Here is a 20,912-nt window from a genome sequence, read left to right as displayed (position 1 = left end):
TTCAAGTCGATATAGTCACTGTAATCTTTCTCAAGTGTCATGAGTTGTACAGAACTGCAAAATAAACAGCAGTTCTTACAGCAGTTTCGTTTCGATTCCCCTTACATAATTATACAAATAAAATAAACATTTGTTTTAAGTTTTAATGTTATGTGCACAGTAAACCCAACAATGAAGTAATCAATATGTAGTACTAAAAACAACATAAGGTAGAACAAAAATAAGAAATAAGAACATGAAAAAGTAAGACGCTACATACAGGGTCAGTTCCAATACAATATTTACAATGTGTAGGGATACTGGAGTGATGGAGGTAGTAACGTATATGTTGAGGTGTAAAGTGACTAGGCATCAGGATATATGATAAACAGAGTAGCAGCAGCATAAATTCAAATTTTATGTTTGTGTGTGTAGAGTCAGTATAAATGTGTGTGCGTGTTATTTTTGTGTTGGAGAGTCAGTGTGTGTGAGTGTGTAGAGTCCTGTGAGTGTGCATAGAAACAGTGCAAAAATAATAAGAAATACAAGGGTCAACTCAGATTCTGTTAGCTATTTAGAGATCTTATGGCTTGGGGATAGAAGCTGTTCAGGGGACTGTTGGGATCAGACTTAATGCACCGGTACCACTTGCCATGCAGAAGCAGAGAGAACAGTTTATGGCTTGGGCCTTCCTTTCACACCGCCTGGTATAGAGGACCTGGATGGCAGGGTGCTTGGCCCCAGTGATGTATGCGATCGAGGGTGGTGCTGTTGCCATACCAAGCAGTGATGCAGCCAGTCAAGATGCTCTCTGTGGGGCAGCTGTAGAACTTTTTGAGGATTTGAGGGCCCATGATAAACCTTTTCAACCTTGTGAGGGGGAAGAGGTGCTGTCATGCCTTCTGCACAACTGTGAGTGTGTGGACCATTTGAAGTCTTTAGTGATTTGGACCCCAAGGAACTTGAAGCTCTCGACCCGCTCCACTAAAACAGTACAATATCACGTGACACTACTTTATACCATGGCAGGTAGCCTAGTGGTTAGAGTGTTGGGCCAGTAACCAAAAGGTTGCTAGATCGAATCCCCAAGCTGACAAGGTAAAACTATTTTGTTCTGCCTCTGAACAAGGCAGTTAACCCACTGTTCCTAGACCGTCATTGCAAATAAGAATTTGTCCTTAACTGACTTGCCTGGTTAAACAAAAAACTATAGTTTTCAGGGATTTTTGTAGCAGTTTAGGAGAGCATTTTCACTAACTCTAACTCTAATCCTTTTCCTATCGTTACCCTCAGTCTCCTAACCTGCTACGAAAAAATTTACTTCCATATCGAGATGGTGTCTGAAGAGTTTCCTGTAGTTTTCATGCACTGATGTCAAAGAGACTACTGTGTGTTCTTGCATGAGTAGCACTCGTGTTATAAAAATAGTAACTTAACATTTACTTGTCGTTCAACATTTACGGGTGCAACAAAGTTTTCATTATTGACAAATATTCCTACATTATTTCTCTTAGCACTGTCACAGGTCTTTTTGTAAAAAATGTCAAGTTTGAAGCAAACATCTTTAAGCAAATTAAAATGATTAATAATTGAGTTAACTGTTCAGAGTGAGGTCATTTGAGTGCCATACTGTTTGATTGAATAGCGTTATTGTGAAAGGAACAACGAAACAAGGCAACTGGAGTGTTGTAATATACCACGGTACACTGACCGGTCTTTCTTACTATCACTGGGAGAAAACATACATTAGGCTACATTTTATGCAAGTGGACATTTTCATACAAGACAGAGTCAACACTCATGTTGTAGCACAACAGGTATTCTCTCTACACCAATTAAAAAATAAAATATGTAAAAACCGAGATACTGTAAATGCAAATTAAATTGTCCATACACTCTTTTCTCAGACGGTAGCTCATATGGCATTATTCTCAAACGGCCAACAAATATGGCACTGCATCAACCCACAGCTAATTGGCTTCATTTCCAAGGTGCTTATGATGCAACACCCCAGGATGCTGTCCAGAGTAATGCACATGCTACAGCATTTTACAAGTGTAATTTACATCATTTATGGCAAGCAAAATTATTTTAGGTTTACACTTCACTAAACCTAGATTACACAGGCAGCCTAATTCTGATATTTTTTTCCACTGTTCTTTTTCAGATCTGATTGATCAAGACTAATTAGTGGAAAAAAAATATCAGAATTGTGCAGCCTGTGTAAACGCATCCAATTTCACAAACAGTAATGGAGTAATTGACTGGAGTAGTGAACACTGAAGCCGTTGGTGTAACCATGTCATGTAATGAACTCAAGAATGTTTAAAATCCTGATTGTTTTATTACTTACTGTAAGGTAAAAAAAAATGACATACCAATATTTATTGAACCACAAACAGCGTCAATTTCACCATTTGACATTCGGGTTGGTTCCTTCCATGGCCACCAGATGGTGCTAAAGCAGTATACTTGGAAATACCTATAGTGAAGAAAACAGTGAAGTAAATATTTCTTACTTGCTTGTCAATCTTCAATGGAGTCGTGTGTCAGTGCTAAGCAAGAAGAAACACAAAATCAACACCTTTGGATTCTTGATTTTAATAGTCATTGGTCAGTGAGTTAAAAAGGCATTAATTGATCTACAGCAATCTTCCAAAACTCCAACTTTATTTGAACCCTTTCATGCTTCACCGGTACAAACAATCCCCACCGACTCTTATGCTTATTAAATCGGTACAGTAGTTCAAATAAGCCCCATCCCATTCAGGTCCCTTTATACCAAAAAGTATTATTTACAAAGGAAATAAAAAATAATTCATAGAATCATATAAAAGCTTTGAAAGATCAACCATTCAGTACAAATATTTGATTTAAAAAAGGCCCTAGTGCAAAGCACCACAAAAAAAGACTCTGCATTAGGAAGAGCAGTCTTCGGCAGTATAGCTGATTTCAATAAGCACTTCAATGGCAACACACACGATTATGCATCTCCATTGGTTGTAGAATCCCAATCAAGTGAACCAGAAAAGTTATTTTAGGAAAAGTTTAGGTTTAGTGGATTGAGCAGAGTGCTGGTGCTGTTGAAGTTTCAAGTACTGATACAAAGGCTGCATTGATGTAAGTCTGGGGAAGGGAAAAATAGCTGTTATTGGCCAAGTTTGGTTTGGAACTCTTTGTTATTGATCTATTAACTCATTTACCACCTGGTGATGTCACCAGGCAGTCAAAAAACTCCATCCATGCAAGACCTGCTGTTTAGAAAGTCCTGTGTAGATTTATTTTTAATCAGCAACTATCAGGAACCAACACTGATCACATTTTCTAGCTTTTACAGTGTTCGTTTCATCAGCAGTTGTACAATATGATACAAAACACAGGAAAAAACTCATTTTGACTGCACTGGGCATTTAAGAGAATCAAGCCCTTGAGAGATCAACAATTGATGAATGCTACAGTAAGCAATGCCATGACATGTGCTAGCTGAAATGGTGAGGCTACGCAAGAGAGCAGACAATATTGCTGCAGACAAACACCCATGAGAATATTGCTACTATGAAAGTGAAATGAACATGTTTTTGCTTTTGTTAGGCACAGTAGATTTTAGATTAAAACACGTTAAAAAAACTCCTCCGAAAATACAACTGTTCTGTTTTTTTAGGCACATTGTAGACACAATAAATCAGCCTGTGTAAAGAATGTTTTTGCACAGCACAGTGAATACTACCAAACAACCATGTCAAATGTCCCACCAACCTCACTCAGGCAATGGTGAAATTGGACAATAGCGCACGCTTAAGTGTTTCAAGTCTTGTTTGAACAGCCCAATCTGATCCTACCTTGAACAGTCTTCAAACAGAGTCAGAAGCTGATGAGTAGAACGCATGTAGCCTACTAGTGTCAGAGTCCACTTCATTCACTCACACAAGATGGGGCTTGTATAGTAAGTCTCATATGACACCAAGCGTTTGGACTTATTTAGCTATCTCAAAGTGTTATATTTGAGTAACAAACCCCAGATTAACAACACCTAGGAAAGACTAATCCTTTAGACCCCTAAATGACTCATATTTGTTTAGTAAACATTTTACTTTTTCAATTCAAACCCCAGAAACACCCTTAGATGACTTTTTGTGTGGTTTACCTGTAAAAAAACAACAAAAATAGGATTTAAAAAACATTGTTCAATGCAAGAGTATTTGTTAGCATCTATGCTTATCCCACTGAATTCCCATGACCTTGTTCCTCTTTCAAACCAGTCTTTTAGAACTGACACCACACGTTCAAGCTTTCTTATTGTTTTTCAGCCCTCACAGTGAGAGGAGGTAAACTGTTAAGGAGGAATTCCGACAGAGAGAAATATTGTCACCTCAGGTGTGGCGCCCATCTACCACCCATTTGGTTTGCAAAGGCACTTTAAATGAGGACATTTGTCAAGTATTCAGTAGTGTGCAGAGAGTCTCTCCCTCTCTCCAAGAGGTCACTTAGGGTGACCATTCTCAAACTTCCAGCGCTGTTGCTTGTCTCCGGCCGTGCAGATTCTCATCTGGACGTCTGTGCGCCCCTCGGCTGTGCGGTAGGAGGTGATACACATGCCTGAGTGAGGGTGGTAGAGCGTCCCGTCCTGAAGTGGTAAGAGGCATCAGGTCATAGGCGGTGTGTGAGTTTCAAGCTAATTTTCATGATAAAAATGCACCTTTATAATAAACCATTCCATGCATCATCGTATTTTCAGACATATGGAAGATAGCCTACTATTCCTAACGTGATGATTACATTGGATAGTCATAATATAGGCTAATAATAGAATTCAATCATAGTTCACAAAAAAAGATGGCCTTTTATAATTTACGACCCTTTATATGACTGAAGACATTTGCAGAATCTGTTTTTCTTTTTCTTTTTTTAAACCCCCTTTTCTCCCCAATTTCATAGTATCCAATTGTTAGTAATTACTATCTTGTCTCATCGCTACAACTCCCGTACGGGCTCGGGAGAGACGAAGGTCGAAAGCCATGCGTCCTCCGATACACAACCCAACCAAGCCGCACTGCTTCTTAACACAGCGCGCCTTCAACCAGCACCAATGTGTCGGAGGAAACACCGTGCACCTGGCTACCTTGGTTAGCGCACACTGTGCCCGGCCCGCCACAGGAGTCGCTGGTGCGTGATAAGACAAGGATATCCCTACCGGCCAAGCCCTCCCTAACCCGGAAGACGCTAGGCCAATTGTGCATTGCCCCACGGACCTCCCGGTCGCGGCCGGCTGCGACAGAGCCTGGGCGCGAACCCAGAGTCTCTGGTATAAAAATGATCAAAATGACCGGGTGGCCTACTCTGCTGATACTGACAAACAGATCAATAAAAAAACGACATTGTCTGTCTGATCCATATAATAGGACAAAAAAGGAGAGACAAATACAATATGAAATGTTTGTCCAAAAACAAATGTGGCACTGACCCAATGATAAAGAGTGAACAATATTCGTAACATAACACACATGCTCTCCGCTAGTGCAGATAAGATAGGCTATGACGTTCAATCAATTAAGTTGAGAACGAAAAGACAGATTAGAGTATTTTCTATTGTTGTCTCTTTACAGCAATAGCCACTTGCTTTCCAAACTGTTTTCTCGCAATTGTATTTTTGAACATTGCGATATGCTTGGCTGGGCCTCTACTTTTCACTGGGTCGCAACTAAACAATGGTCTATTTGGTATATGCCCTGCGTGCTGCCCAATGCGATTTAAAACAATCCACAGGTTATTATATTACATTTAAGCTAATGATCCTCTATGGCCAAACCATGCTTTCTGTTGCAGTAGCCTATTTTGAATGATAGTATTTATTTCTGTATAGACTGGAGTAGGCTAATTACAGTATATAATTTTGGCAATTTAATTCAATTTACTTTAGGGGAAGCTTAGCTTCTCCTAGCCTTATGCGCACCCTGCCAATGATCCAGGTATAAGGCATTAGAGCAAACAAACCTAAATGTAGTATGAAGACCACTAATAATACATGGGACTTATATAGCGGTTTTCAAGGACCCAAAGTCGCTTTACAACTGTAGAAAAGAAACTCCAAAAAACTGTCATGTCTTTTCAAATTCGATCAGCCCAGTTGTTCATACTCAATACTATAAATGCTTTGTTTTTCTGTGAATGAATGAATGAGTGTGTGTGTACGAGCATTCCTCCGTTAACATGAATCTTTATGCTTGCGTCTGCATCACTCACCTCTCTGAACTCCCAGATGATGGTGGGGGGTGTAGGGGTTCTGTCGTGGGGGCAGTGTGTCATCCCAATGTAAATCTGTCCCTCGGGGACCTCGGCACACAGCTCCGTCACAGAGTTATAGCGGATCTCCTTATGGGTCGTGTACTCAAAGTACTGGGGGGAAGGAGAGAGAGAGGCATTTACATGCATGCTTTCTGAATTATAGTAATCACTGTCATCCTGGGGAATGGATCAATGTTTCCTCGCTGTGCTTCTGCTTATCAAATCAGCAGCTCTGAACATTAGCGTTCCACAGCTATCTGAGATTTCACCATAAGAATCTCTTCCCTTTGAGAGATTTAGGATTGGATTTAGGTCAAATTAATGTCTGTTGACCAAACATTTATGTGCACCCCCCCCCCCCCCCCTGCATCTCCCCCTCTCTTTTTCTCCCCCTCTTTCATTCATCTCTCCCTCTGAGAAATGGCTGCTGGATGGATCTCCATTGAGCCAGATGTGTGTACTGAACAGTCAGTGGGGTTCATCATGCTAATAAGAAGGCTCCCAACCATTTCAATCACCCAGATATAAACACTGAGGTTGCGTCCCAAATGGCACCCTATTCCCTATATAGTGCACTACTTTTGACCACCTATTCTCTATATAGTGCACTACTTTTGACCACGACCCATAAATCAATCTTCAATGGTCCGATCATTCACTTCATTCTCCCCACATCCTATGTATCTTTCAGACGGGGTAACTGTGATTTCTATTCAAATCAAGAGTTCTCCCTCGTGTGGTCTCATGTATCTTTTAAATGGAACTAGGGGGGACCGCTAAAGAGAAGGTAGAGGTTCCCGTTTCTTGTTTCAGAGCAGGTTGTGGAAACAGATTTTCAGTCACACACGTGTTGCTTTTAGAAGCGGTGTACACCTGATGCAATGCATCAATGAGTAATCAGAGAGATATAGCTGGTGGAGATGAGGCCTCTGCCTGAATGCCTCACTACCCCGTTTATGACTGGACATAAAATATACATCCATACAGCCCAGCAAGTCTTCTTGGCTATTAACTAACTTGGCTAGAAAAGTTATACATCTTAGTTGCGTGTTTAAGATATCTGTAGATTTAGGATTAAAATATTATCTAGGACACTGTCTGGCAATACTAAAACAAAGTTTACGATGTCTTCGTATCTCGCTTTGAAGCTAGATTCTAGATGAGGTGGATATTCTCCCGTGGTCACCAGATATCGTTGATATTCAGAAAAACCACTCCGTCTGTCCATCAGGGAGACAGACGTGGGTCAGGGAGGGTGGAGAGACAAAATAAACAGACGTGAAATGTTATATCACCTGGTTGCCGCCCTGCCCATGGCAGCTGAAGAGGGAGACGTGCGCCCCTGTGGGATTGTGTTCCGGAGCGTTGTAGTCCAGGCACTCTGAATGCATCCCAGAGCTAAGCAACTGTGATGAGAATGATCTGGATTAGCATCATGAGATCTGCCATCCATGTCTCTGCATTGCTTTCTCTTTGGGGGTTGAGGCTGGGTTTCTGTAAAGCACTTTGTGATAACTGCTGATGTAAAAAGGTCTTTATAAAATACATTTGATTGATTGATTGACTGAAACAATTGCCTGGGGTGAAGTCAACACCTTGAGTCCACACCTAGACACTTATTGAGGCCACCTATATACATTTGAAAGAACAAAGTGCTGGATTATGCTGCCTATCTACATTTTTTCAAGTGGTGCTCTGGTGTTTAGGGAAAAATGTACTTGATTATGACATGGAGACAGAGACAAACTAACAGAAACAGACAGTGACAGAGAGAGACACAGACGAACAGAGACTCACCGCCCCGTGCCAGCCATCCCGGTCCTCTGGTACATGCAGGTCAGGGTAGACGTTGTTCAGGTACCATTCAAAGCTGTTACACTTCAGTCTCTCTCGAATGACCACCCTCTCTGAGATGTCCCCATAGGTCTCCTGTGGAAAAATAACACACTTATTTAGCTAGCGCCAATTTCCACACACAACTCTAAAGCTACAGCAGAATAATAGGCTAAATCTCCCTGCAATGCTAAATGCAGTTCAGGTCAAAGTTGACAATCCTAGGAGTGGTTTGATATGACACACCATATCATGTACACATACACTACATGGTCAAAAGTATGTGGACACCTGCTTGTCGAACATCTGGTCCCCCTTTTGCTGCAATAACGGCCTTTGCTGTGGGGACTTGCTTCCATTCAGCCACAAAAAAGAGCATTAGTGAGGTCGGGCACTGATTTTGGGCGATTAGGCCTGGCTCGAGGTGGAAATCCCAATTCATCCCAACAATGTTCGATGGGGTTGAGGTCAGGGCTCTGTGCAGGCCAGTCAAGCTCTTCCACAACGATCTTGACAAACCATTTCTGTATGGACCTCGCTCGCTTTGTGCACGGGGGCATTGTCATGCTGAAACAGGAAAGGGCCTTCCCCAAACTGTTGCCACAAAGTTGGAAGCACAGAATGCTCTAGAATATGGTGTAGCGTTAATATTTCCCTTAACTGGAACTAAGTGGCCTAGTCTGAACCATGAAAAACAGCCCCAGAGCATTATTCCTCCTCCACCAAACTTAACAATTCAGGCAGGTAGCGTTCTCCTGGCATCCGCCAAACCCAGATTTCTCCGTCAGACTACCAGATGGTGAAGCGTGATTCTTCACTCCAGGAGAACGAGTTTCTACTGCCCCAGAGTCCAATGGCAGCAAGCTTTACACCACTCCAGCCGACGCTTGGCATTGCTTGTGTGCGGCTGCTCGGCCATGGAAACCCATTTCATGAAGCTCCCGACGAACAGTTATTGTGCTGACGTTGCTTCCAGAGGCCGTTTGGAACTCGGTAGTGAGTATTGCAACCAAAGACAGTTGATTGTTACGCGCTTGGCGGTCCGTTCTGTGAGCTTGTGTGGCCTACCACTTCGCGGCTGAGCCGTTGTTGCTCCTAGATGTTTCCACTTCACAATTACAGCACATTCAGTTCACCGGTATAGCTCTAGCAGGGCAGAAATTTGAAGAACTGACTTGTTGGAAAGGTTGCATCCAATCACGTCATGTTGAATGTCACTGTGCTCTTCAGTACAGGCAATTCTACTGCCAATTAATCTGTGGAGATTGCATGGCTGTGTGCTCGATGTTACACACCTGTCAGCAATGGGTGTGGCTGAAATAGCCTAATCCACTCATTTGAAGGGGTGTCCACATACTTTTGGCTATGTAGTGTATGTAGCTACATCCTGGGCCGTTATCTTGAATATGTTTGAATCCTGGTTGGGGAATTGCTGTTGTGTTCATAAGAAAAGGATTTCACATATGATAGGGTGTTGTTGAGATTGTTTAAGGAGGTAACGTTTGCCATGGTGTTGTACTAATGGGAGCAGTGGGACTCCCCACCTTGAACAAACCAAAGGGAGGGAATTCAAACACACGTCAGATTGTGACACTAAAGTTGGATTATGCAAAACATTTTGCAACAGAAACAATAAACCATGCATTTGTTATTGGACAGATTCAGGTAGATCGTACTCCCGCCCTGTTTTGGTCCATTTGCTTCCGATTGGACAAAAACTACTTTGGTGGTTTAAACCAAAACCACTGTGACCACATTTCTCTTCAAACAAAACAAACCACCTTGATAAAGGCCTATATGTAAATGACACCCAAGTGAATTCAAACCTGCCAGCTCCAACTGGCACCCAGTCTCCATCTCCCTTTGGTAAGGTAATGTTTTGTTTGATCAAAGATCCCTGGCATTAATAATGTAATTCATTTCAGTGGTGAAACCAAGAAACATGAAACCTTGATGTCAGCCAACACAAAAAAAAAGACACACACACACAGATGATTCCTCTCACACCCAGACAGCACCTCATCAACACTGCTGACACCTAGACAGGTGAAGCAACACCTCCAACCAAGTTAATCCATTACAATATATAGCCAAGTCTAAGGTGTTCCTTCCTTGGTATAGCCTAACTATCACACCTTTAACTAGAGCATGACCTACTTCTTATCACCTGCTGGAATTATGCACTTTACAATAAGTTACTTTGTCGCTTTTTTACAATACATCAAGTTTGTTTATTGCTTTATTACATTACAGCAAGTTAGTTAATCACTTTACAATAAGTTAAGATAGCATTTTATTGTAAAGTGTACTACAGTACTTTACCCTTCTGGCCGGGGGGTTTCTGTTGTAGAAATGCTGTTTATAGGTGTCCATCCACACCTCTGCAGCACGGACCGTGTTCTGGAGGAAGTTGGGCCTGGCATAGGGTGCTTTCTTTGGGAAGACGTGTCCCACGTGAGAGCAGGGGTGGATCTCCAGAGAACCTCCACACTGCCACACCTGTGGAGCAGATGAACAGATGAATACAACATAGTAAAGGACATATGATACACTGCTCAAAAAAATAAAGGGAACACTAAAATAACACATCCTAGATCTGAATGAATGAAATATTCTTATTAAATACTTTTTTCTTTACATAGTTGAATGTGCTGACAACAAAATCACACAAAAATTATCATTGCGGAATAGAAAGCAGACTCTTGATTTGATTTTCGATTGGAGATGTTTGATATGAGTCCAGGGTGGTGATGCTGGTCAGGCGTGCGGGTGCAGGCAGCGAACGGTTGAAAAGCATGCATTTGGTTTTACTAGCGTTTAAGAGCAGTTGGAGGCCACGGAAGGAGTGTTGTATGGCATTGAAGCTCGTTTGGAGGTTAGATAGCACAGTGTCCAAGGACGGGCCGGAAGTATATAGAATGGTGTCGTCTGCGTAGAGGTGGATCAGGGAATCGCCCGCAGCAAGAGCAACATCATTGATATATACAGAGAAAAGAGTCGGCCCAAGGATTGAACCCTGTGGCACCCCCATAGAGACTGCCAGAGGACCGGACAGCATGCCCTCCGATTTGACACACTGAACTCTGTCTGCAAAGTAATTGGTGAACCAGGCAAGGCAGTCATTCGAAAAACCGAGGCTACTGAGTCTGCCGATAAGAATATGGTGATTGACAGAGTCGAAAGCCTTGGCAAGGTCGATGAAGACGGCTGCACAGTACTGTCTTTTATTGATGGCGGTTATGATATCGTTTAGTACCTTGAGCGTGGCTGAGGTGCACCCGTGACCGGCTCGGAAACCAGATTGCACAGCGGAGAAGGTACGGTGGGATTCGAGATGGTCAGTGACCTGTTTGTTGACTTGGCTTTCGAAGTCCTTAGATAGGCAGGGCAGGATGGATATAGGTCTGTAACAGTTTGGGTCCAGGGTGTCTCCCCCTTTGAAGAGGGGGATGACTGCGGCAGCTTTCCAATCCTTGGGGATCTCAGACGATATGAAAGAGAGGTTGAACAGGCTGGTAATAGGGGTTGCGACAATGGCGGCGGATAGTTTCAGAAATAGAGGGTCCAGATTGTCAAGCCCAGCTGATTTGTACGGGTCCAGGTTTTGCAGCTCTTTCAGAACATCTGCTATCTGGATTTGAGTAAAGGAGAACCTGGAGAGGCTTGGGCGGAGCTGTTGGCCGAGGTTGGAGTAGCCAGGCGGAAGGCATGGCCAGCCATTGAGAAATGTTGTTTTGTGTTTTCGATAATCATGGATTTATCGGTGGTGACCGTGTTACCTAGCCTCAGTGCAGTGGGCAGCTGGGAGGAGGTACTCTTGTTCTACAGGATGCAAACTTCTGCCTGAAGAAGCTGGCCTTAGCTTTCTTGACTGACTGCGTGTATTGGTTCCTGACTTCCCTGAACAGTTGCATATCGCGGGGACTATTCGATGCTATTGCAGTCCGCCACAGGATGTTTTTGTGCTGGTCGAGGGCAGTCAGGTCTGGAGTGAACCAAGGGCTATATCTGTTCTTAGTTCTGCATTTTTTGAACGGAGCATGCTTATCTAAAATGGTGAGGAAGTTACTTTTAAAGAATGACCAGGCATCCTCAACTGACGGGATGAGGTCAATGTCCTTCCAGGATACCCGGGCCAGGTCAATTAGAAAGGCCTGCTCACAGAAATGTTTTAGGGAGCGTTTGACAGTGATGAGGGGTGGTCGTTTGACTGCGGCTTCGTAGCGGATACAGGCAATGAGGCAGTGATCGCTGAGATCCTGGTTGAAGACAGCGGAGGTGTATTTGGAGGGCCAGTTGGTCAGGATGACGTCTATGAGGGTGCCCTTGTTTACAGATTTAGGGTTGTACCTGGTGGGTTCCTTGATGATTTGTGTGAGATTGAGGGCATCTAGCTTAGATTGTAGGACTGCCGGGGTGTTAAGCATATCCCAGTTTAGGTCACCTAACAGAACAAACTCTGAAGCTAGATGGGGGGGCGATCAATTCACAAATGGTGTCCAGGGCACAGCTGGGAGCTGAGGGGGGGTCGGTAGCAGGCGGCAACAGTGAGAGACTTATTTCTGGAGAGAGTAATTTTCAAAATTAGTAGTTCGAACTGTTTGGGTATGGACCTGGAAAGTATGACATTACTTTGCAGGCTATCTCTGCAGTAGACTGCAACTCCTCCCCCTTTGGCAGTTCTATCTTGACGGAAGATGTTATAGTTGGGTATGGAAATCTCAGAATTTTTGGTGGCCTTCCTGAGCCAGGATTCAGACACGGCAAGGACATCAGGGTTAGCAGAGTGTGCTAAAGCAGTGAGTAATACAAACTTAGGGAGGAGGCTTCTGATGTTGACATGCATGAAACCAAGGCTTTTTCGATCACAGAAGTCAACAAATGAGGGTGCCTGGGGACATGCAGGGCCTGGGTTTACCTCCACATCACCCGCGGAACAGAGGAGGAGTAGTATGAGGGTGCGGCTAAAGGCTATCAAAACTGGTCGCCTAGAGCGTTGGGGACAGAGAATAAAAGGAGCAGATTTCTGGGCATGGTAGAATATATTCAGGGCATAATGCGCAGACAGGGGTATGGTAGGGTGCGGGTACAGCGGAGGTAAGCCCAGGCACTGGGTGATGATGAGAGAGGTTGTATCTCTGGACATGCTGGTTGTAATGGGTGAGGTCACCGCATGTGTGGGAGGTGGGACAAAGGAGGTATCAGGGGTATGAAGAGTGGAACTAGGGGCTCCATTGTAAACTAAAACAATGATAACTAACCTGAACAACAGTATACAAGGCATATTGACATTTGAGAGAGACATACAGCGAGGCATACAGTAATCACAGGTGTTGAATTGGGAGAGCTAGCTAAAATAGTAGCTAAAACAGTAGGTGAGACAACAACAGCTAATCAGCTAGCACAACAACAGCAGGTAAAATGGCGTTGACTAGGCAGGGAGGGTCGGATTAACTACACACAGAGCCTGAGTGCGGCTGGGGCCGACAGATAAAACATAAACAAGCAGAATGGAGTACCGTGATTAATGGACAGTCCAGCATGCATCAGCTATGTAGCCAAGTGATCAGTGTCCAGGGGGCAGCGGTGGATGGGGCAGGGAAGCTGGAGTGGCGAGTGTTATCCAGGTTTAAAAAAACTGTCTGGCTGTGCAGAAGGTAAAAGGTAAAAGCCGCTAGCAGTTGCTAACAATGACTAAATAGCTTGTAGCTAGTTAGCTTCTGGAGGTTCTTGAGTGTGTTCTAAAAATTAAAAATAATAGCGATTCCGTATCACATTGGGTGAGGCAGGTTACCGGAAGGTATAAACAAATTAAAAATCGAAAAGAGATAGAAAGTAAATATGGGTCCAGTGAGTGTTTGGGACGCGGCGATTCAGACGGTTAGCAGGCCTGTGCTAACAAGCTAACAGTTAGTAGGCCGGGGCTAAACAAGGTAGCAGTTAGCGGACCGGGGCTAAACAAGGTAGCAGTTAGCGGACCGGGGCTAAACAAGCTAGCAGTTCGAATTAGCAAGCAAGGAGATAGCAAGGGCTAGAAAGTTAGCCTTTGGGGGACGTCGCGATGGGGTGAGTCTGTTTATTCCTCTTCATGCGGTGACATCGATAGACCGGTCGTGGGTCCGGATATTGTAGCCCAGGAGTATGCTTCGGTGGTAGCACAGGAGCTCTGGCCGGGCTAGCTTCAAGCTAAGTGGGTGGAAACGCTAGCCAGGAGTAATCATCCGGGGTTGCGGTTAGCTAGATAGCTAGTTGTGAAGATCCAGCTGAAAATGTTCCGTTTGCGGTGGGAATCCGGGGATAAAAAAAAATAATAGGTCCGTTATGCTCTGGTTAGAGTCGCGTTGTTCGAACTGGCGAGAGCTTTCCGAGCTAAAGGTTAGCTGATGACCGGTTAGCTGAAGACCGCTAGCAATGGTTTGCTGACTGATAGCTGGTAGTTAGCTGGCTAGCTTCAGTTGAGGGGTTCCGGATCCGAAGTAAATATAAATACTTTAGAAGAAATAGCTACATTGGGTGAGGCGGGTTGCAGGAGAGTATTTAGAAGTTGAGGTTTAGCAAAATGTTTTAAAAGATATGCGAAGAAAAATATGTTTAAAAAACGATATATACAAGGGACACGACATGACGTCTGACTGCTACGCCATCTTGGATCTGAACACATTTGCACAAGAGCATGTGAAATTTATTGTCAATCAGTGTTGCTTCCTAAGTGGACAGTTTGATTTCACAGAAGTGTGATTGACTTGGAGTTACATTGTGTTGTTTAAGTGTTCACTTTATTTGTTTGAGCAGTGTATATCATTGTAGAGTATCCCTTCACCTAATCGTTCTGGCAAAAATCCAGACAAGATGCATGGGACTCAAACTTCCCCATACGATTTGTGGAGAGGTTTTCCTTTCCACACAAGTCAAATTAGTGCCTCAAATGTTCTCCAGACTATGGAAAAGGATCCAAATTGGGATGTAAGTGGTGTGATAATGCAGGCAGAAACCACAATGGACCTTGTCTATGAATAATCAGCAACACTACCACTCTTCTTCTCTGTCCTCTCTCGGCTATTATACAAATGACAGAGAGTCAAAAAACAGTTTGTTTGGGAACATTTTTAATTGTATCTATTTCCTGCAGAACATTTTATTTATAGTATGAACTTGCATCTTATAAATTGTTTGTTTCCCACTACGGCCAAGAAAACAGCTTGCGGGAAATGACACGTAGCTAGGCTACCTCGCTATTTGCTAACTACATTTAGCGACTTCCTTGAGTTATGCCCTAATTACCAGACAGATTCTCTCTCAGTGTAATGGATACTTAGCTATACCTTGTAGAACCCTATTCATTCTCATCAAAACATTTAATTCCCGTGCAATATTTATTTCTTTGGAGTCTCAAAAAACTGTTGTAAACCAAATCACAAGACATCAATTATGAATGGGGATTCGCAGAGGCATTTTAATTCTACCTACATAAAACATCACTCAAGGTGATACCCCATCCAAGAATCAGCCTATATCCATTTTCCTCAAATAAAACATTTAAACCTTTTTATGCACCATCTTATATTTTCTTCTCTCCAATTGGTAGTTATAACCTTGTCTCATTTCTGCAACTCCCCAACGAGATCGGGAGAGGCGAAGGTCGAGACTTGCGTCCTCCGAAACATGACCCGCCAAGTCGAGCTGCTTCTTAACACACTGCTCACTAACCCGGAAGTCAGCCATATCAATGTGTCGGAGGAAACCGTTAAGACTGACGACCGGTCAGTTTGCAGGCGCCCGGTTCGCCCACCCCTGCCACAAGGAGTCACTAGATACGCGATAAGCCAAGGAACGCCCTCCGGCCAAACCCTCCCCTCCACGGACGGCACTGGGCCAATTGTGCGCCTGGGATCGAACCTCAGGCTGTAGTGGCACGTCAGCATTGCGACGCAGTGCCTTAAGACCGCTGCGCCACTCGGGAAGCCGATAGACTTTAAGTAAACCTTTTTGCGAGCCTAGATCAGAATGCAAGTAAGTGTCCATTCTATTCTTAACCAAGGACCTGAGAGGTAATAAACATCCTCTCACTGTCAACTGCGTTTATTTTCAGCAAACTTAACATGTGCAAATATTTGTATGAACATAACAATATTGAACAACTGAAACAAACTGAACAAGTTTCACAGACATGTGACTAACAGAAATAGAAAAATATGTCCCTGAACAAAGGGGGGGGGGCGTTAAGTACTACAGTGCATCTCCTCCTCATGGACTGTACCAGATTTGGCACTTCTTGCTGTGAGATGTTAGCCCACTCTTCCACCAAGGCACCTGCAATTTCCCGGACATCTTTGGGGGGGGAATGACCCTAGCCCAGGGATGTCTTCCCTGTAAAGTTTGCCTGCAATGACAACAAGCTCAGTCCGATGATGCTGTGACACACCGCCCCAGACCATGACGGACCCTCCACCTCGATCCTGCTCCAGAGTACAGGACTCGGTGTAACGCTCATTCCTTTGACGATAAACGCGAATCCGACCATCCCCCCTGCTGAGACAAAACCGCAACTCGTCAGTGAAGAGCACTTTTTGCCAGTCCTGGCTGGTCCAGCTACGTTGGGTTTGTGCCCATAGGCGATGTTGTTGCCGGTGATGTCCAGCCCCTCTCAGCCTATTGCGGACAGTCTGAGCGCTGATGGAGGGATGGTGTGTTCCTGGTGTAACTCGGGCAGTTGTTGTTGCTATCCTGTACCTGTCCCGCAGGTGTGATGTTCTGATGTACCGATCCCTGTGCAGGTGTTACACGTGGTCTGCCACTGTGAGGACGATCAGCTGTCCGTCCTGTCTCCTTGTTGTGCTGTCTTAGGCGTCTCACAGTACGGACATGGCAATTTATTGCCCTGGCCACATCTGCAGTCCTCAGGCCTCCTTGCAGCATACCTAAGACACGTTCATGCAGATGAGCAGGGACCTGGGCATATTTATTTTGGTAATTTTCAGAGTCAGTAGAACGGCCTCTTTATTGTCCTAAGTTTTCATAACTGTGACCTTAATTGCCTACCATCTGTTAGTGTCTTAATGACCGTTCCACAGGTGCATGTTCATTAATTGTTTATGGTTCATTGAACAAGCATGGGAAACAGTGTTTAAACGCTTTACAGTGAAGATCTGTGAAGTTATTTGGATTTTAACAAATTATCTTAAAAAGACAGGGTCCTGAAAAAGGGATGTTTCTTTTTTTGCTGAGATTAGATGAACAGCAAACGCCACAGGCACTGAGAAGTTGATGCCATATTGAAAGACAGTGTCCAGGCACTGAGAAGTTGATGGCGCCATATTAAATAGACAGTGTCCAGGCACTGAGATGATGATGCTATATTGAAAGACAGTGTCCAGTCACTGAGATGATGATGATGCCATATTAAATAGACAGTGTCCAGGCACTGAGATGATGATGCTATATTGAAAGACAATGTCCAGTCACTGAGAAGTTGATTGCGCCATATTAAATAGACAGTGTCCAGGCACTGAGATGATGCTATATTGAAAGACAGTGTCCAGTCACAGTGATGATGCCAGGTGTCCATGCACTGAGATGATGCTATATTGAAAGACAGTGTCCAGTCACTGAGAAGTTGATGATGCCATATTAAATAGACAGTGTCCAGGCACTGAGATGATGCTATATTGAAAGACAGTGTCCAGTCACTGAGAAGTTGATGATGCCATATTAAATAGACAGTGTCCAGGCACTGAGATGATGCTATATTGAAAGACAGTGTCCAGGCACTGAGATTGTGATGCCATATTAAATAGACTGTTCAGCCACTGAGATGTTGATGCCATAGTGTCAGTGACAGTGTCCAGTACTCACCCTAAAGGACAGTTCTAGGTTCTCTCCTCCCCACACATCCATGCCCATGTCATATGTGCCCAGGTGCTCAAAGTACGCCTTGCTCACTGCAAACAGCCCACCAGCCATGGTAGGAGACCTGAGAGAGAGATCATAGTGGAACATGGAGTTGAGCCCAATCAACAGTCACAGAGAGACTTGAAGACTTTTAAAATGACCCGTCACCTGGCCAAGAGGGCAGCTAAAGTAAAAGCAATGTTTTGGTCTAGTTGCATCACCAATCAAACTAGATAACTGATTAACTCAAGGATTGGAGGAGAGAAGGAAAGATGCATTTCAAACCATTTCAAACAAGGCCGGAGAGTATTTGAGTTGGGATTATAACTTTTAGTCAGAGCATTAGGGTCCTGGTCAAAAGTAGTGCACTATATAGGGAAAAGCTTGCCATTTTGGACACAGACAGAGATCTAATTTTGTAATCAAACTGATGACCAGACAGTACAGACCTGATAGGTTCGATGCGGGACTTGCGTTTCTTGCGTTCGACCTCAGGGATAGCGTGCCACTGGAAGGTCAGCCTCCAGTCGAAGCCTCCGATCATGGGCTCATCTGTCTGCATGTAGAACTCAAACGAGTTCCAGTCGATGGTGTCGATCACCGGACACACGATAGTGCTCTCATTCTCACCAATCCTGGAGGGAGAAGATACACATGAAACTTACACACATGAAACTGTAATCACATTGTCAATATGGTGGCTATGTGACACGCACACACACACCTCTCTAGCAGCGGCTCGATCCAGCCGGGGACACACTCGCAATGACAGTCCAGGAAGGTCAGTACGTCACCCGTGGCGTAGCTGGCGCCGATGAGCCTCGCCCTGACCAGCCCCTCCCTCTTGTTGGTGCGGATGAGGCGGACACGCTCCCAGTTACTGATGTACTGCTCCAGCTGAGACTTCAGATAGACTGGGTTTCACACAGAGAGATGGTCAAAGGCTTCACTCTCTACCCCTTCCCTCGCTCACGCACTACCCTCTTCTCTCGCCCTCTCCCACAACCCTCGCCCTCTCGCACTACCCTCGCCCTCTCGCACTACCCTCGCCCTCTCGCACTACCCTCTCTCGCTCTCGCACTACCCTCTCTCGCTCTACCCTCTCTCGCTCTACCCTCGCTCTACCCTCGCTCGCTCTCGCTCTACCCTCGCACTACCCTCTCTCGCACTACCCTCTCTCGCACTACCCTCTCTCGCACTACCCTCTCTCGCTCTACCCTCTCTCGCACTACCCTCTCTCGCTCTCGCACTACCCTCTCTCTCGCACTACCCTCGCTCTCGCACTACCCTCGCTCATGCACTACCCTCTCTCTCGCTCATGCACTACCCTCTCTCTCGCTCATGCACTACCCTCTCTCTCGCTCATGCACTACCCTCTCTCTCGCTCATGCACTACCCTCTCTCTCGCTCATGCACTACCCTCTCTCTCGCTCATGCACTACCCTCTCTCTCGCTCATGCACTACCCTCTCTCTCGCTCATGCACTACCCTCTCTCTCTCGCTCATGCACTACCCTCTCTCTCTCGCTCATGCACTACCCTCTCTCTCTCGCTCATGCACTACCCTCTCCCTCGCTCATGCACTACCCTCTCCCTCGCTCATGCACTACCCTCTCCCTCGCTCATGCACTACCCTCTCCCTCGCTCATGCACTACCCTCTCCCTCGCTCATGCACTACCCTCTCTCTCTCGCTCATGCACTACCCTTCTCTCCAAAATAAATCTTAAATCAGGCAAAGCCAGTTTCATGCTCTGTCTCACCTCGGTCACTAAAGTCATCTATGAGGATGATCTCCCTCAGGAGAACAGCGGGTGTGCTCTCCAGAACACTGTGGATGGTCCTGAGCAGGGTGGACCAGGCCTCGTTGTAGAACGCTATGATCACTGACGTGGTCGGCAGACGGCGGTAGTCAAACTTCTTAGCTCTGCATCTGTACTCAAATGAGAGAGAGAGTTGTTGTTAGGAGGATCAGATTATAAACTGACTGCAAGACTGACCACACAATCAGTGGCTCATTGGAGAGTTGTTTGAGAGTTGCTTTGGTCAGTGCAGGAGAGGAGCGTTTGGTGTCATTCCTGTTGGGAGCTGTGGAAACAGCAAGAGGCAGAAATGTTAAGGGAAAGAAATCACACCGATGTCCCACATGCCTGAGCAGTTCTCATGTAGAGATGAAAAAAAAGAAAAGAAAAGCCAGTCAGGGAAGTAGGCTACTCTCTGTAAAGTAATGGACACAGACAGCTCGTATGCCTTAAAAAAGGATCCTGGCCTCACTCAAAGCTGACCGCAAGCCCAGACAGATTCAGCGGTTATTGGAAGCCGACAGTGAGCCCAGACAGATTCAGTGTTTATTGGAAGCCGACAGTGAGCCCAGACAGATTCAGTGTTTATTGGAAGCTGACTGTGAGCCCAGACAGATTCAGTGTTTATTGGAAGCCGACAGTGAGCCCAGACAGATTCAGTGTTTATTGGAAGCCGACTGTGAGCCCAGACAGATTCAGTGTTTATTGGAAGCCGACAGTGAGCCCAGACAGATTCAGTGTTTATTGGAAGCCGACAGTGAGCCCAGACAGATTCAGTGTTTATTGGAAGCCGACAGTGAGCCCAGACAGATTCAGTGTTTATTGGAAGCCGACAGTGAGCCCAGACAGATTCAGTGTTTATTGGAAACCGACAGTGAGCCCAGACAGATTCAGTGTTTATTGGAAGCCGACAGTGAGCCCAGACAGATTCAGTGTTTATTGGAAGCCGACAGTGAGCCCAGACAGATTCAGTGTTTATTGGAAGCCGACAGTGAGCCCAGACAGATTCAGTGTTTATTGGAAGCCGACAGTGAGCCCAGACAGATTCAGTGTTTATTGGAAGCCGACAGTGAGCCCAGACAGATTCAGTGTTTATTGGAAGCCGACAGTGAGCCCAGACAGATTCAGTGT

The 20,912-nt window shown here is 44.8% G+C and overlaps 1 protein-coding gene across 2 annotated transcripts in view; it reads right to left on the bottom strand.

Moving 5' to 3' along the window:
* Positions 1-2,560: 2,560 nt before the first annotated feature.
* LOC115131324 (polypeptide N-acetylgalactosaminyltransferase 4-like) overlaps positions 2,561-20,912 on the bottom strand; it is a 40,479-nt gene continuing 22,127 nt past the window's right edge. For both annotated transcript variants that reach the window (XM_029662939.2, XM_029662940.2), the window contains exons 3-11: positions 19,743-19,912; positions 18,707-18,896; positions 18,432-18,617; positions 17,947-18,064; positions 10,417-10,593; positions 8,059-8,190; positions 7,557-7,667; positions 6,220-6,372; positions 2,561-4,603 (exon numbers count right to left, since the gene is read on the bottom strand). In XM_029662939.2, the coding sequence (XP_029518799.1) occupies positions 4,460-4,603; positions 6,220-6,372; positions 7,557-7,667; positions 8,059-8,190; positions 10,417-10,593; positions 17,947-18,064; positions 18,432-18,617; positions 18,707-18,896; positions 19,743-19,912 (1,381 nt within the window). In that variant the 3' untranslated portion in view covers positions 2,561-4,459. The remainder of the gene's footprint in view (positions 4,604-6,219; positions 6,373-7,556; positions 7,668-8,058; positions 8,191-10,416; positions 10,594-17,946; positions 18,065-18,431; positions 18,618-18,706; positions 18,897-19,742; positions 19,913-20,912) is intronic.

This window comes from Oncorhynchus nerka, linkage group LG7, assembly GCF_034236695.1.
Source record: "Oncorhynchus nerka isolate Pitt River linkage group LG7, Oner_Uvic_2.0, whole genome shotgun sequence".
Lineage (NCBI taxonomy): Eukaryota > Metazoa > Chordata > Actinopteri > Salmoniformes > Salmonidae > Oncorhynchus > Oncorhynchus nerka.
This window is presented reverse-complemented; position numbering and strand designations above follow the sequence as displayed.